The sequence below is a fragment of the Columba livia genome, chromosome W (assembly GCF_036013475.1).
Source record: "Columba livia isolate bColLiv1 breed racing homer chromosome W, bColLiv1.pat.W.v2, whole genome shotgun sequence".
In the NCBI taxonomy this organism is placed as follows: domain Eukaryota; kingdom Metazoa; phylum Chordata; class Aves; order Columbiformes; family Columbidae; genus Columba; species Columba livia.
The window spans coordinates 6,088,780-6,102,097 of NC_088641.1; the positions used below are offsets into that span (position 1 = coordinate 6,088,780).

General features: G+C 42.3%; 1 protein-coding gene across 3 annotated transcripts in view; it reads left to right on the forward strand.

Annotated features, from left to right (window-relative positions):
• Nucleotides 1-8,954: 8,954 nt before the first annotated feature.
• The window catches only part of LOC135577069 (dnaJ homolog subfamily A member 1-like), a 32,709-nt gene continuing 28,345 nt past the window's right edge, over nt 8,955-13,318 (forward strand). Inside the window, exons 1-3 of one of the 3 annotated variants that reach the window (XM_065044730.1) lie at nt 8,955-9,487; nt 9,586-9,719; nt 10,146-13,094. In XM_065044730.1, coding sequence (XP_064900802.1) covers nt 9,596-9,719; nt 10,146-10,387 — 366 coding nt within the window. In that variant the 5' untranslated portion in view covers nt 8,955-9,487; nt 9,586-9,595 and the 3' untranslated portion in view covers nt 10,388-13,094. Of the gene's footprint in view, nt 9,488-9,585; nt 9,720-10,145; nt 13,095-13,318 lie in introns of those variants that run through there. The other 2 variants (XM_065044729.1, XR_010468664.1) reach the window with 2 other exon arrangements.

The window sequence follows — 13,318 nt, forward strand, 5'->3', positions numbered from 1 at the left end:
GAGATGTTGTTTCACTTGACTCCACTCATAAACACTATAATTCCATTTCAATGGTGTTACATATAAATTCTTTTGAGTATATTCCCAATCACAGTGCGGTTTTATTCTGGTAGCCAAAGTGTTCTGTCCATCTATCCACAACAGGGCTGCTTCACATATATTTATTGCAGAAATGTGAAGAGTTGTCGAGTTTTTTTCTTCCCTTAGATGAGTACTCTCCAGTCTCAGCAGAAGTTGTCTTTACAGAAAGTAGTTTGACTTCTTCTTTATCTGTGTCACAGAGGCACCCCAAAGTCAGTTTTAGGCAGACAACAAGTTCCAAAACAGACTTATTTTAGCCAGAAAAGTGTAGCAAATAAACCAACTAGAAACAGGACTTATACAGTTATTTAGCACTCCAACAACATAAAATACAGCTTCGGATATCAGTTCAGGAGATTATTGGGGTACAACAGCATAAGAATAATGAGGATCCACAATGTGCACGTATTCACTCACATGAAACAAAACCATAGGCCTCTGACTCCAGGGTACCCACAAGGAATAATCACTCACCTGGGTTAGGCAAAGACTCATTCAAGGATATATCCAGTAAATAACTACTCACCCAAGTGAAGAGGTGAGGTGCTCTCAATCTCGGGAAGTCTCCTTAGATGGTGTCCCAGTCTAAGAGGAAGGCTCCAGATCACAGACCTGCTGCTCTGAGAAGACCACTCAAAGGGGGTCAAGGGGGTCTTCGTTGGAGACCCCATTTTATAGCCTGGTCAGATCTGGCTGTGGCATTACAACATAGCCCAGAAGCTTCGCAGCTACTCTGGGCATCTCCTTTGTTGAGGACCCTGTCAATTGACCAAGGGTCCCACCCCTCCTGCCCTACCATTTGGTGGAGGTGAAGTCACCCTGCCCTGGGACAGGAGAGGATCTGACTGTCAGCCCTTGGTACCACCCTAGGTGTGTATGTTGGGACAGGCACAGTGGGGCACAAAAGGTGCTAAGGAGCCATCAACTGCCCCATTGAAGGCTCCAGATCTCAGGGGAATGTGCAACTGCCACACAATCCACCCCATGACAACAGTCATCTGACAGGCTGCTTTGGAGTGTGTCACGGTCCGTTCGGCGATGGACTCGTGATGGTTCTTTTACCTTGATCTCAGAGCGCAAAATTAAGGTGACCAAAATGCCAAGGGGTTATAATTCAGTCAAGCAGTGTTACTTTATTAATTTTCCCATAAAGCGGCACGCGATAGAGAGAGAGAAAGAAAGAAAAGAAAGGGGATAGAAACGGGGAAAAGTAGAGGAAAAGATGAGAAATGAGGTTGTGTTTATCACCAGTCCAGTTCCAGAAGCGTCCCTCTGGTCTCCGGGTCCTGTAGAGTCCGTCTGGTCCTCTGTCGTGGTTCAGGATCCTCTGGTGGGAAGATCTTCAATGGTGTGCATTCTGGAGTCACCTTTTATGCTTCTTCATCCCCCCCTTGCTCCCATTGTTTTAGGCCAGTCTCCGCCTAGACTCCGCAACCCAGGCTCGTACTGCACAGGCTCGAAAGATCGAAAGATTCACGCTTTCTTTTGCCAACACTTACGTGTCCAGCATTCAGGGGTCTTTCTCTGGTCCATTGGGTGACCTCAGGACCCTTGGCGAGCTTCTGGGCATGCTCCTTTTCGTTGGCCATTGTTTGAGGGAACAGGTGAGGGACACGTGTAACTGAGGCTGCAGGTGAAAACACATTCTTCTGGATGGCGGCTATTGTTCCTGGGTCGAAGAGACCCTCATAACAACAGCTTTCAGGAGGCGGGGGCTGGTTTGGCTGGAGAAGCAGGCAAAGTCCACACAACAGCCATTGTTAGCAGAAGCCCCCCCATATCGGAGAAACAGTGCAACACAATGCTTCTCCTCGGGCCTCTCTCCAAGTCATTGTCCATCTGTTCTTTTGGTCTCAGCTTCAGTTCTCTAAGTTCTTGATGGCCATGTTCAGGCAAATACTGCTCCATCTTTGGGCCGACTCTCACAGTCAGTGGTGCAGTCACCTCTTGCCTCCAAAGTCAAAAGGGGGTACACTGTTGGTGAGTTTTAATTCCCACTGTGGATCATCATACCTTATATGTCATTTTCCTGTTATACATTATCATTACAAATCAATCTACTAATAAACAATAGAATAGTGCAAATTGCAACAGTTACAATTATTATCAAATATTGGAGGAGGCTGGTTAGCCATCCTGATGAGGAAAACAAATGCATTGAAATTTTTTTCACCAGTTAGTCACCAGTCCAAATAATGTAAATCTGTACCATCCTGATATGCTGGTGCCTCTAATTTACAGGGGGCCCAGTACAAATCTGAAACATCTCCTGTGGTTACTTTAGATACCTTGCAGGTTGGAATGTCAGTGGGGGGTTTCAAAGTAGAATTGTGACTTACATCTTGGTGTTCAAGACCTGAGATAAATAAAAGTTAAATTGCCTTGAACCACCCCTCTATCCTCTCGTTGATAAAACAAGTGAAACTTCTCTGACATCCTTAAACATTTGTCAATTGTCTTGTTAGAAGCACATACAGGAGGGGTCTCAACAAAATACTGTTGCATTTGATTAAATTTATTCCAATCCTTGTTTTCCAGCAACTGACTTGCTGGTGCTATCCATACACCATCTGCCCAGTGTGTGTCGTTGTTGGAGAGAGGAACTTCAGGATCCCACCATGTTATAGGTGTAAAAAGAGGTAAGCCTAATATACATGCTTTCCCTTTACAGTTGAAATCATGCCAAAACTGATCATCACAAAACAAAAACTTATTGCACTGTTGCAGGAGATAATAGCCAAATAGGCTAAGAAGGTGTTAATAGGGGTGAGGGGGCCTGCTGCTGCCATCATAGTACTTGCGGTTTCTTATAACTTCTTCAACTGCCCCCAGGTAACATCACTGACCTCTTCCTTCGGTCTTCCATTTCTTCATTGCCCTCTGCTGCAGGGACAGACATTGCATCTCTGGCATTGGGTTCTGTGTCATGTTTCTTCAGTTCATAGTAAGATTTAACATATTTCGCAGGAAGCCACTTTGGTCCTATTGAAAGAAGAACACATGCATATCCCCTTTCCCAGGTGATTAACTCTAAAGGCCCTTGCCACTGACTGTTGTGCAGGGGATCCTGATACAAAAACTTTGGTTTCTGAGACAGTGGATCTGGAACACGGAAGAGTTTTTCCACTGCTCTGACAGAGGAGGGAGGTATAGCATGATTCAAAAAGTTGCTCACAGACCTGGTGGTCTAGAAGCCTATTAGCAAGCAGGTGGTGTACCTTCTGTGGAGAATGGCAATTTGAACAAGCAGCAGGAGAGCCAAAAGGGCAATATTAAACTTAGATAGTCAATGCAAAAATGAGGTAAAATTATGAGACATTCCTACCATAATATCTACTGCACTCTTTCTCCCTGATCTAGCAGATGGTAAAGCTTTAGGAGACATATCAAAGTTAAGCTACTGGTCTTTTAAACAGGCTAATCTAACTTCTGAGATACTAACTCAATTAATAGTAGATGTTGATGGTATTAGGCATGCTACTCTACAAAATCACACAGTTATAGATCTTTTAACACTAGGTCATGGTTGTGAAGAATTTGAGAGAATATGTTGTATTAACTTGTCTGATCCTTCTGAATCTATTCATTATACTGTAGACAAAATAAAACAGCATGTTAATAAGATTGTCATAGTAGAATTAGGGTTTGACAAATGGTTTAAAAGCTTGGAAATAGGTGGGTAGTTGTTTGATCTTATTATGTAATCCTGCGAGGGTAAATTTACTTACACGTGCAAATGTGCACGGAATATTACACGTGCTTATGTGGAAGCACGGGAGGAAAATACACTCACGATTGTGCGAGGAAATAATTTATACACGTGCTTGTATTGAGCACGGAAAGTTACACGTGCTTGTATTAAGCATGGAAAGTATGCATGCAAATGTGCATGGAAAGTTACACGTGCTTATGTAGAAGCACGGGAGGAAAATACACCCCCGATTATGTGAGGATTAATTTTACACGTCCTCATATTGAGCACGGAAAGTTACACATGCATATGTGCACGGAAAGTATAAATATACTCGCAATCCTGCAAGAAGTTTTACTCACACCCGTGGCGGCAAGGCAAGTGGAGTCTCCATCCCGGGGAGGGGGGCTCTTCGCAGCAGCATTTGCTCGTGCTCCGAGAGACCCGCAACAATGGGCGGAGTCTCGACGAGAGTCCCGTTTTTTATATTGGCTGATCAGATCTGACTGTAGGCATTCTAGAAGCTTCTCTGCACCCCCACACTGGCCGCAGGCACTCAGCGGCTCACTGGCACCTCAGCACTCCCTTCTCCTAGGGTGCTCTGGGGCCAAACAAAAGAAGCTGTTAGCCTCAAACAGCAGAGAGCGAGCGAGATGTGCCTATTCCTTCCATACTGAAGGAGGGAGGGGGAGAGAGAGGGGTTTGCATCCTGCCACAAGAGGCCTGGCTGGTTCAAAAACAAAAAGGGGGAATTGTGGGAGATTTGAGGGATTTTCTTGAAGTTAATGTGTGGATGGGTTTCTATTAGATGGAGATTTGTTATTAAACTAGCCAGGCCCAAAGGAATTTCAAGGCCACCTCGGAAAGCTGAAAACAGGACCTTCTGTGGGAGTGAGGCAGTTCTACAATAACAGGGCCTCAACAAGATGTAAATCAACAGACCTATTAGCAGTGAGACTCGGGCATGTGGACAGCTCGTGAACATAGACAATATCCAATCAGCTAATGCATGCTTGGAGCGTGGATGCATGATCAGGAAATAACTGCATATATAAGGAGGCTTGTTTCTGTAATAAATGGCTTCACTTGAATTCATATTGGATTGTGTGGAGTCCATGATTTTTTGCCCTCGCAGTCCACCTTTAGAAGAGAAGTGGAATGGACCATTCCAGGTGTTGCTTATGGCCTTTACTGCAATCAAGATTAAAGAGCAACCTGCCTGGATTCACTATTCAAGAGTGAAGAAAACACCAGATAAGAAACAGATTTCAGAACCAGTAGACCTACTGCTTCACAGTTTTTCCAGCGGTGATCTTAATGATTCTAAAAGTATAACTGCAGTAACAAATGCTTTTACTCCTAGTTAGCTTTTACATGAATGTTTAGCGAAAACTATTATAGCCTAAAATGAACTAAAAGAAATGTCTGCACAGGTCAAATCTGAAACTGCAAAATATCCCTTGTTGGCATTATTGGTGATAATTATAGTCTTGAAATAGTCTTACATGGTATTGAAATATGAGTAATTGCAAATCCTTTTGGTAATAAACTGAAGTATTACATGAAGTCACAAAAAACGATACATTTTGTGACTCTAATTTTAGTGCCAATAATTTTTACTTGCATTATGCTACAATGTTCTATTTGGTACTGCTATCGGGTAACAGATAATTATGCCGTACCACAACATGAGATGATAATATTTTGTAAACCTATATTGCAAAAGAATTTGCAAGTATATTGAAAAGGGGGGATTGAAGAGAAGCTGCCAAATTAATGTATACTGTGATTAAGTTATAAAAGACGTACCCATCATTAACCAATTAACATGAGAAATGCTTTCTAACCAACTGCAAAACGAGGGGATATTTTTCAAGTTTTAGATCCTTCTGCATTACAAGAGGGAGACAGAAGATTAAGTGATACATTGTTTAGAAGCAGAGTGCTTAGTTTATATTTAACTAATATTTAATAGATGTATTGTAAGTAAGAAACTAAACAATTATAACTAACATAATCAATTATTTCTTAGTATAAATGTATCGTATGTCAAAATTTTCAAAAATTGTAATGCATATGTAATAATTATGTGAATATAAACAACGCAAGAGCATCCAGTCTTTGGAGCACTTATGGAGGATGATCCCCAGTGTTCCCCAGCACTAATAAAATAAAGAATGCCACTTAACAGTATAACTGACTCTGCTGCTAAGTTTAAGTCTTTGTTTCATAGGTTCACACACACGTGTGAAATACCTGAGTATTGGCATGGCCCCTCTGTCCATCCAATACCACAGGTCCCCTATTTGCTGGCTGGTGCAGCTTGATGCTCACTAGCAAATACACAGCACTCACACACCCATCCCACAGGCACCTCACACTTGCAAGTTCCCCCACATACCAGCACAGACCCTCTGCCCACCTGACTCTTTACCAGCTAGTCCAGTTTGAAGTTTGCTAGTAAATAACGTGCACACTCCCAATGCACACCGTTTGGGGAAGATACAGACCTTGGACCCCCCAGCAGATGGCACCAGGCACATAGGCTGTGATCCATATCCCCACTAGCTACTGGTGCTGAGACCCTTACTCATGCTGGTTTCCCCCAGTATCTGCTTTTTGGGACACACACTGTTCCCACCCCAGTGGCTGGCTGCCAAGACCCCCACCTGCTCCAGTAGCTGACACTGAGAACCCCACTTGCTCCAGTAGCTGACACCACAGGCCTAGAGCAACTACACCCCCAGTTGGATTCTAGCTGCTGGCATCAAATCTACACACAGAGGTCTCACCAGTAGCTGGCACCTTGCAGCACACATGCACACAGGCTAGAGAGTGAGATTATGCAGGGAGATAGTTACAAAAAGACTTAATAAAAAGATAGAACAGACTGTGGTGATCAGACACAGGGCTCAGCCAGAAAAGTGTACTGACCAACCCCAATTTACAGGCAACTGGCCCCTTTTATACTCCTTTCTGGCCCCTTTTATACTCCTTTCTGCCTGTCCCCACTTTGTTCCTCCCCAGTTCCCTTCCCCTGAACATTCCCTTATCAGTTGGCATAGTCCCACTGCACCCCTCCAACATCCTGGACCTTCAGGTTGCAAAGTCCTGATTTGCCTGCCTTTCTTGATAGCTCATTGTGACTGACCAGATTTGTTCTCATCACCACTTGTCATTTGTTGTTCAGGTTTGTCTCTGTATGTTCTTGTTTTTGACTTTTTTGACCAGATACCCTTAAAGGAGCAGACATTCTCCTTCCACATACCTTTAAAGTAGATATAGTTGTAGAGGACTGTTATTTATTTCATTTTAAAAATATATTTCTGTGATCATTTTGGAAAAAGCAGAGATAATTGAAGAACAGATTTATTTTTTGAATTGAAAGAATTTTGCAAGTTTATATTGTTTTACCAACTACATGGGTCACTTATGGTTGTGCACTTCCATGTGGACAATTAAAACAGGCTAATATAACTTCCTTCTCGTCATTGAGACAATAATTGTTTTCAGTTGAATGGGAATATCAAGATTTACTCCTATCTGTCTTATAGCCCACTGTGCTGGTTTTACTCAAAATGGGTTAATTTTCTTCATGCAGTTAGAAACCTTTCTTTTTCATTGCTAGCACGTTCATTGTTTGGACTTAGTTTGAGAACAAACAGATAACACCCCAGCACAGAAATAATGTTTTTAATTGCTCTGGTCTGAGAGCCAATGACATTTTCTGAGTGCTCTGCCCACAGGTGTGAAGAAGGGGGGGCAGAGATTGTTATAGACGATCACGATAAATAGCATGCACTCGTCGGAACAAATTGCTTAGAATTTATTGCAGCAAGCGGCAAGCAGGCAAAACAGCGCTGGGTGGCCAGGGAGTCTGCACTCCACCACGGCGCGCCATTCCAGTAGCAGCAAGCTTGGTTAAATGTGGTAAAGGATTACATATTCATGGTTATTCCAGGAACGCCTATACATATTCATAACTTTTTCCTCGAAAAGGCCGTCCTTATTAAAATGAGTTCCAAGGAATTATATCTATAGTCATCACCTTTGGCTCTTTCCTGTTGCGCCTGCGCAGTGTCTCCGGGTGGTCACGGGCGGGGGTCTTTTGGATGAAGGCTGCAGTCTATCTTGTCATGCACTTCTCATCTTTGGCCTAGCACGCTGGGTTTGGCCAAGGCTCCAACGGCTTGAGCTAGTTTTCCTCCCGCTTTGTGCTGAAGACCCCCGTTATATCGTTCACACAAAGATGCAACTGGGCCCTTATCTCTGTCAGTCTCTTACTGAATGTTCTGCAGGGTACGCTAAATTAGGCTTTTACACATATCTGTGGAACAAGTTTTTTACAAAGACTGCATACAGGTTGCATTGTTTAATGGCAGCATGTACTAATATCATGTTACGTGCTCGGGTTTCACAGCCACTGATAACATATCCATTTAGACCGGTTTGATTAACAAATATATCGTTAAGTCTATTACAAGATGGGGCAGACCTTGACTGACATCCAGACTGATCAATAAGAATATTCCATCCCATTGTTGTCATGCTCCATATTTAAGGAGTTTGTCTTTTCTGCTTTTACTTTCTGGCTTCTCGGGCGCTTTCTCTTGTGCGCGTTATTTTTCTTCTCTTCGCTCTTTTTGTCAGAGACGGGGGAGTCTTTGTTGCAGGACATTTAGTCTGGCTTTTGCCATTTTGCAGAGGCCTCTGAGCCTTTCTGCCTTTTTTCCTCTCTTTTTCTCTCTCTGAGATTTGCTTTAGGGCCAGGTGTGGCTTGCTGAGACTGGCTGCTCAGTTGTGGATGGAGTTCGTGAGGAATTGCTTTGAGCATCTTTTATTTCTATTGTATATATGTATTCACTAGTAGTGTATTAGTATTTTGTTATTTTATTAAACTGTGTTTATCTCAATCCAAGTTTTCTCCCTTCCCTTTTGATTCTCTCCCCTGGTGGGGGAGGGGGTGAGCAAGCAGCTGTCGTGGTTGTATTGCTAGCTCAGGTTAAACCACGACACCCATATAAGCTGTTTACTATTTCCTAGTCTTGCACAAATACCAAAGTGTTTAGTCATAAAGCATAAAGTTTTTAGTCATACTGTCATCAACTGATAGAAAAAAAAAATCCCCTTTTGTCCAAACAGGCACAAGCTGGTGAGTTAGCTAAGTTGTGGGATGACAACTGGACAAACATTAAAGATGAAAGTTTTAATGCTCACCAATCTAAAACTGATTTGTTTTATATAAAACTGGGCTTAAAGCCCAGTGTCAATATCCATTCACTGAATTTTCAAACCAACAAAAAAGGACGTTTAATAGAGGGAATCGGAACTGAACCGCTACCATGCCCTGGAAATAAATCACTAAAGACTTGAATAGAGCCAGCATTGCGACGAAGCTGTTCCCCATGCATGCTGGGAACTATAGTCCGCTAATAGCCTAGGGGCCATTCATAGTTTTGCATACCCAGGGGGTGACTGAGGGCCAGTGTGTTTTGGGAGTTGCAGTTTTGAGTGGATCGCAATGTTTGCCGGGAACTGTAGGCTAATGAGGTAATCGCAGCATGACTGACTCGTAGCCGGTTACTGGGTCTCCTCTCTTTGATTCCCCCCCCCCGAACAATTAAGAGGGTGGGGGTTCCAGGAGTGGGTTTTCGTCGGTTGAAAATTCCCTGGATGTGGATGTTAGTTTGGAATTTTCCAGAAAGGTTGTGACTTGTAAGTTCTAGATTTTGTGTAGTGCCGTTTGAGTTTTTTCTTTGATGAGGGGGTTGGTGTGTCCGTATGTTTGCATTAATTGCTTAGTGTTCTTGTAGGTCTGTCGCCATGGTGAAGGAGACACTGTATTATGATGTGCTGGAGGTGAAGCCCAGTGCCTCTGCTGAGGAGCTGAAGAAGGCGTACCGCAAGCTGGCCTTAAAATATCACCCTGACAAGAACCCCAATGAGGGTGAGAAGGCTAGTGTTGAGGGAGTGGGAGCTGGACTGAAGTTGCTGAGGGGTTGGGGGGGAGTCACCCGTGATTTTTGCCTAGGGGCTGACTGGAGCTAGGGGGTTGGATGGAGAGATTATAAAGACCCTTCCAGATGTCGTTGCTTCTTTTGGAGGGGAGAGGTTTGTTTTGGGGGGACCCTATTGTCTGTGGAGAGGGAACTGTTCTCTTGCTTGGGCCTGGTTGGAGTGGGGAGGGGGTCTAATAGTAAATTGAAGGAGCCTGTGGGGGAGGTTGGTAGGAATGAGAGCCACTGGTGGAGAGAGGAGCTCTGGCTGGACCTGCCGGGGGGGAGAGAGGGAGAGGGAGAGTGGGGGGAATGGACTCCTGGGGGAGCTGCTGCTTAAGGATTGGGGTCTGAGGCTTAATGTGCATTTTTCACAGTTCAGATTTCCCAAGCCTATGAGATACTGTCTGACCAGAAGAAGAGAGATGTGTATGATAAAGGTGGTGAGCAGGCTGTCAAAGAGGGTGGCTCCAGTAGTAGTTTTGGATCACCCATGGATGTATTTGACTTGTTCTTTGGAGGTGGTGGGACGATGCAAAAGGAGAGGCGAGGTAACGTTCCTACTTCTGATGCTGCCCTAGACTTAACAGTATGGCCGTTGTACATCAAAGAGTGCTGAAGTTTGCCTCAGGTGAATGCAGTGTGGCTTGCAAGACTGCATTGAGGCTATTAAAATGATCTTACAGCTGTATTCCAGAAACCATATAAAACTGTTGTTAGCCTTTAACGCCTAACATGAGTAGGGAAAGGGATGCCTGTGTAACGAATGGTACTCATTTCATACACTGGTTATTTAGATCTGTGAGTTGTCTTATGTTAATTTAATACCTAGCTAGACTCTGCATTTAGGAAGCCTTTATCTAAGGATAAGCCTAGCTTTTAATAAAATAGAACAAGAATGGGATGGTAAAGTATCTTACTTGGTAAGTAAGGTACTGCAAGTGTACTGTCAAAATCTGAGTTTTTAGATCACTTCTAGCTGAAAGACCTTAGTTAGAAGTAACAACATATAAATAAAGTGAACAAAGCAGGTTTGTGGTTGTTTTTGGTTTTGTTTTTAATGAGATCACCTTGTTCTTCTGTACTGTCCAGCAGAATTGGGTTAAAGCTGCAGTAAAGCTAAAATGCCAATCCAAATTGAAGTTCAAACCAATAGTATCAGCCAAGATGTCAATATTAATTTAAAAACTGTGTTTAAGAGTAGTGCTGGCTATATCACTTCTTAGTTCATATGCAGTGCTGGTAAATGAAAAAAAAGTTTTCTATCAAAATATTATACAACTTCATGTAGCAGAACATTTTTAGTAAGCAAGAGCTTGTTACCCTTAAAATGGATTTGATTAGAATTTTACTTGGCAAAAACTTGATTGTAAAAATCCAGTTGTTTGACTGTTTTGGGAAACTCATGGGGGGTAGGGGTGGTGGTAGTATTTCATCGGCTATAGGAACTATCTCCTACTTCCCTGTAGTTATCCAAACATACCTGTCTATTTTCACCCTTTAGACAAAGTTAAAATCTTAAACCTGTATCTCAGTGTATTTTGTTCTTCTTATTATTGCTTATACTTTCACAGAGGAGTCTTCTGGCTCCTTCTGAAAAACATTACTAAGAAAGCAGTGTTAATTTTTATATAATTGTAAGATTAAATAGGAAAAAGCTATTGATAACAGCAGAAGTAAATAAATAGGAAGTGTTAAAGCTTTTAAAGACTTATTCTAATGCAACTTGAACATAGTAACACGTAAAACATAATTTTGAGTTCAACCTATCAAATTTGAATAAATATACTCTCCCCCCTCCCTCCTCTTCCCTTATAGACAAAAATGTTGTTCATCAGTTGTCAATAAGCTTAGAAGATCTGTATAATGGTGCAACAAGAAAGCTGGCTTTGCAAAATAATGTAATCTGTGACAAATGTGAAGGTAACTTCAACACTAAAACTAGACATTAGTTATTTCTGAAGTTCCAAATGTATTTTGACCTTCTATTTTCTTCTGGAAATATAACTGTTTGATTCTTGCTCTGTCATCAGGTTGTGGTGGTAGGAAGGGTGCAATAGAATGCTGTCCTAATTGCAGAGGCACAGGCATGCAAATCAGAATTCACCAGATTGGTCCAGGAATGGTGCAATGGATGCATTCTATATGTATGGAGTGTCAGGGGCATGGGGAGCGTATCAGCCCCAAGGACTGGTGCAAGAACTGCACTGACAGAAAAATTACAGTATCACAGTATCACAGTATTACAGTATCACAGTATGTTTGGGATTGGAAGGGACCTCAATAGATCATCTAGTCCAATCCCCCTGCTGGAGCAGGAACGCCTAGGTGAGGTCGCACAGGAACATGTCCAGGCGGACATGTTAGAGAGAAGATTCAGGCGGACATTGTTAGAGAGAAGAAGATTCTAGAAGTTCACATTGACAAAGGTAAGGGTTTTACTAACTCTGAATATTATATTTAAATAGGTGTTCATTGGGGTTGGTGGTTTGTGGGGTTTTTTTTAGCACTAAAACAGGAGCTTCAGCAAATGCATGGTGTTTGTGAAAAATGCAGTTGTGATTCATGCTAAGATGTTTAATGTTTACAGGTATAACCAAATGAGGCACGGACTCTGAACTTGGAAAAGGGAAAGGTGGTTAAGTTCTATGTAAAAAGTTATGAAACTTGTTTAGGAAGTTATATTGATAGAGCGAACTAACATTTTAAGGGTTAACTAAACTTATAATGGGTGCCTACTAACGAACTAACACTTTAAGGCTTAGTCACACAATAAATGCTTAGTTTAGAGCTTTATGTTAAGAAGAACAGAACCCCATCGAATGCCAAGATAAGAAGTTTTACTGCACCTAGCTGTAAACTTGAGGAGACAAGATAACAAAGATTTACAGCAAAAGGGGGCGCCAGTCTGGTTTCATTCAACTTGGCAGCTTGGGTCCCAGTCAATTCAACATAATGAGCCAAAGGTAAAAAGTCCACTGTGATGAAGCTGAAGGAGCCTTCATCCAAAGACCCCCAAAGACCCCTCCTCAAATTCACCAAGTGGCACTGCGCAGGCGCAACAGGGGAGCGTCTATGGAAATGGTTATCTGAGACTCATTTTAATCAGAAGCAGGGAAAGGTTATGAATATGTATAGGCGTTCCTGGGGTCATTATGAATATGTAATATCTTACTGTATTTAAGCACACTTCTTATTGTTTAAAGGTGTGCGTGTTGGGCGGAGTGAATCCCCCACGCACCCAGCGCTGTTTTGCTTATGCTCTAATGAACACATGTTTAAGGAATACAAGGAATTGGATTAAATGTTGTTTATCCATAGAAAAAGCGTAAGTTATTTATTTCAGTGTTGATGATCACTTCTTACAATGAGTAATGCTGTTGGATATGCATTCAGTACAATAGCCTGTTCCTATTTTTAAAGAGGGTAAACTTGCCTTTAAGCAAGAGTGATTACTTGTGTATTAGTGCCCAATTACTATATACATTACTAAGTGTTAATCACAAATCTTGTAATGATGCTGTTAGCATTCAAGACACATAACCACAGG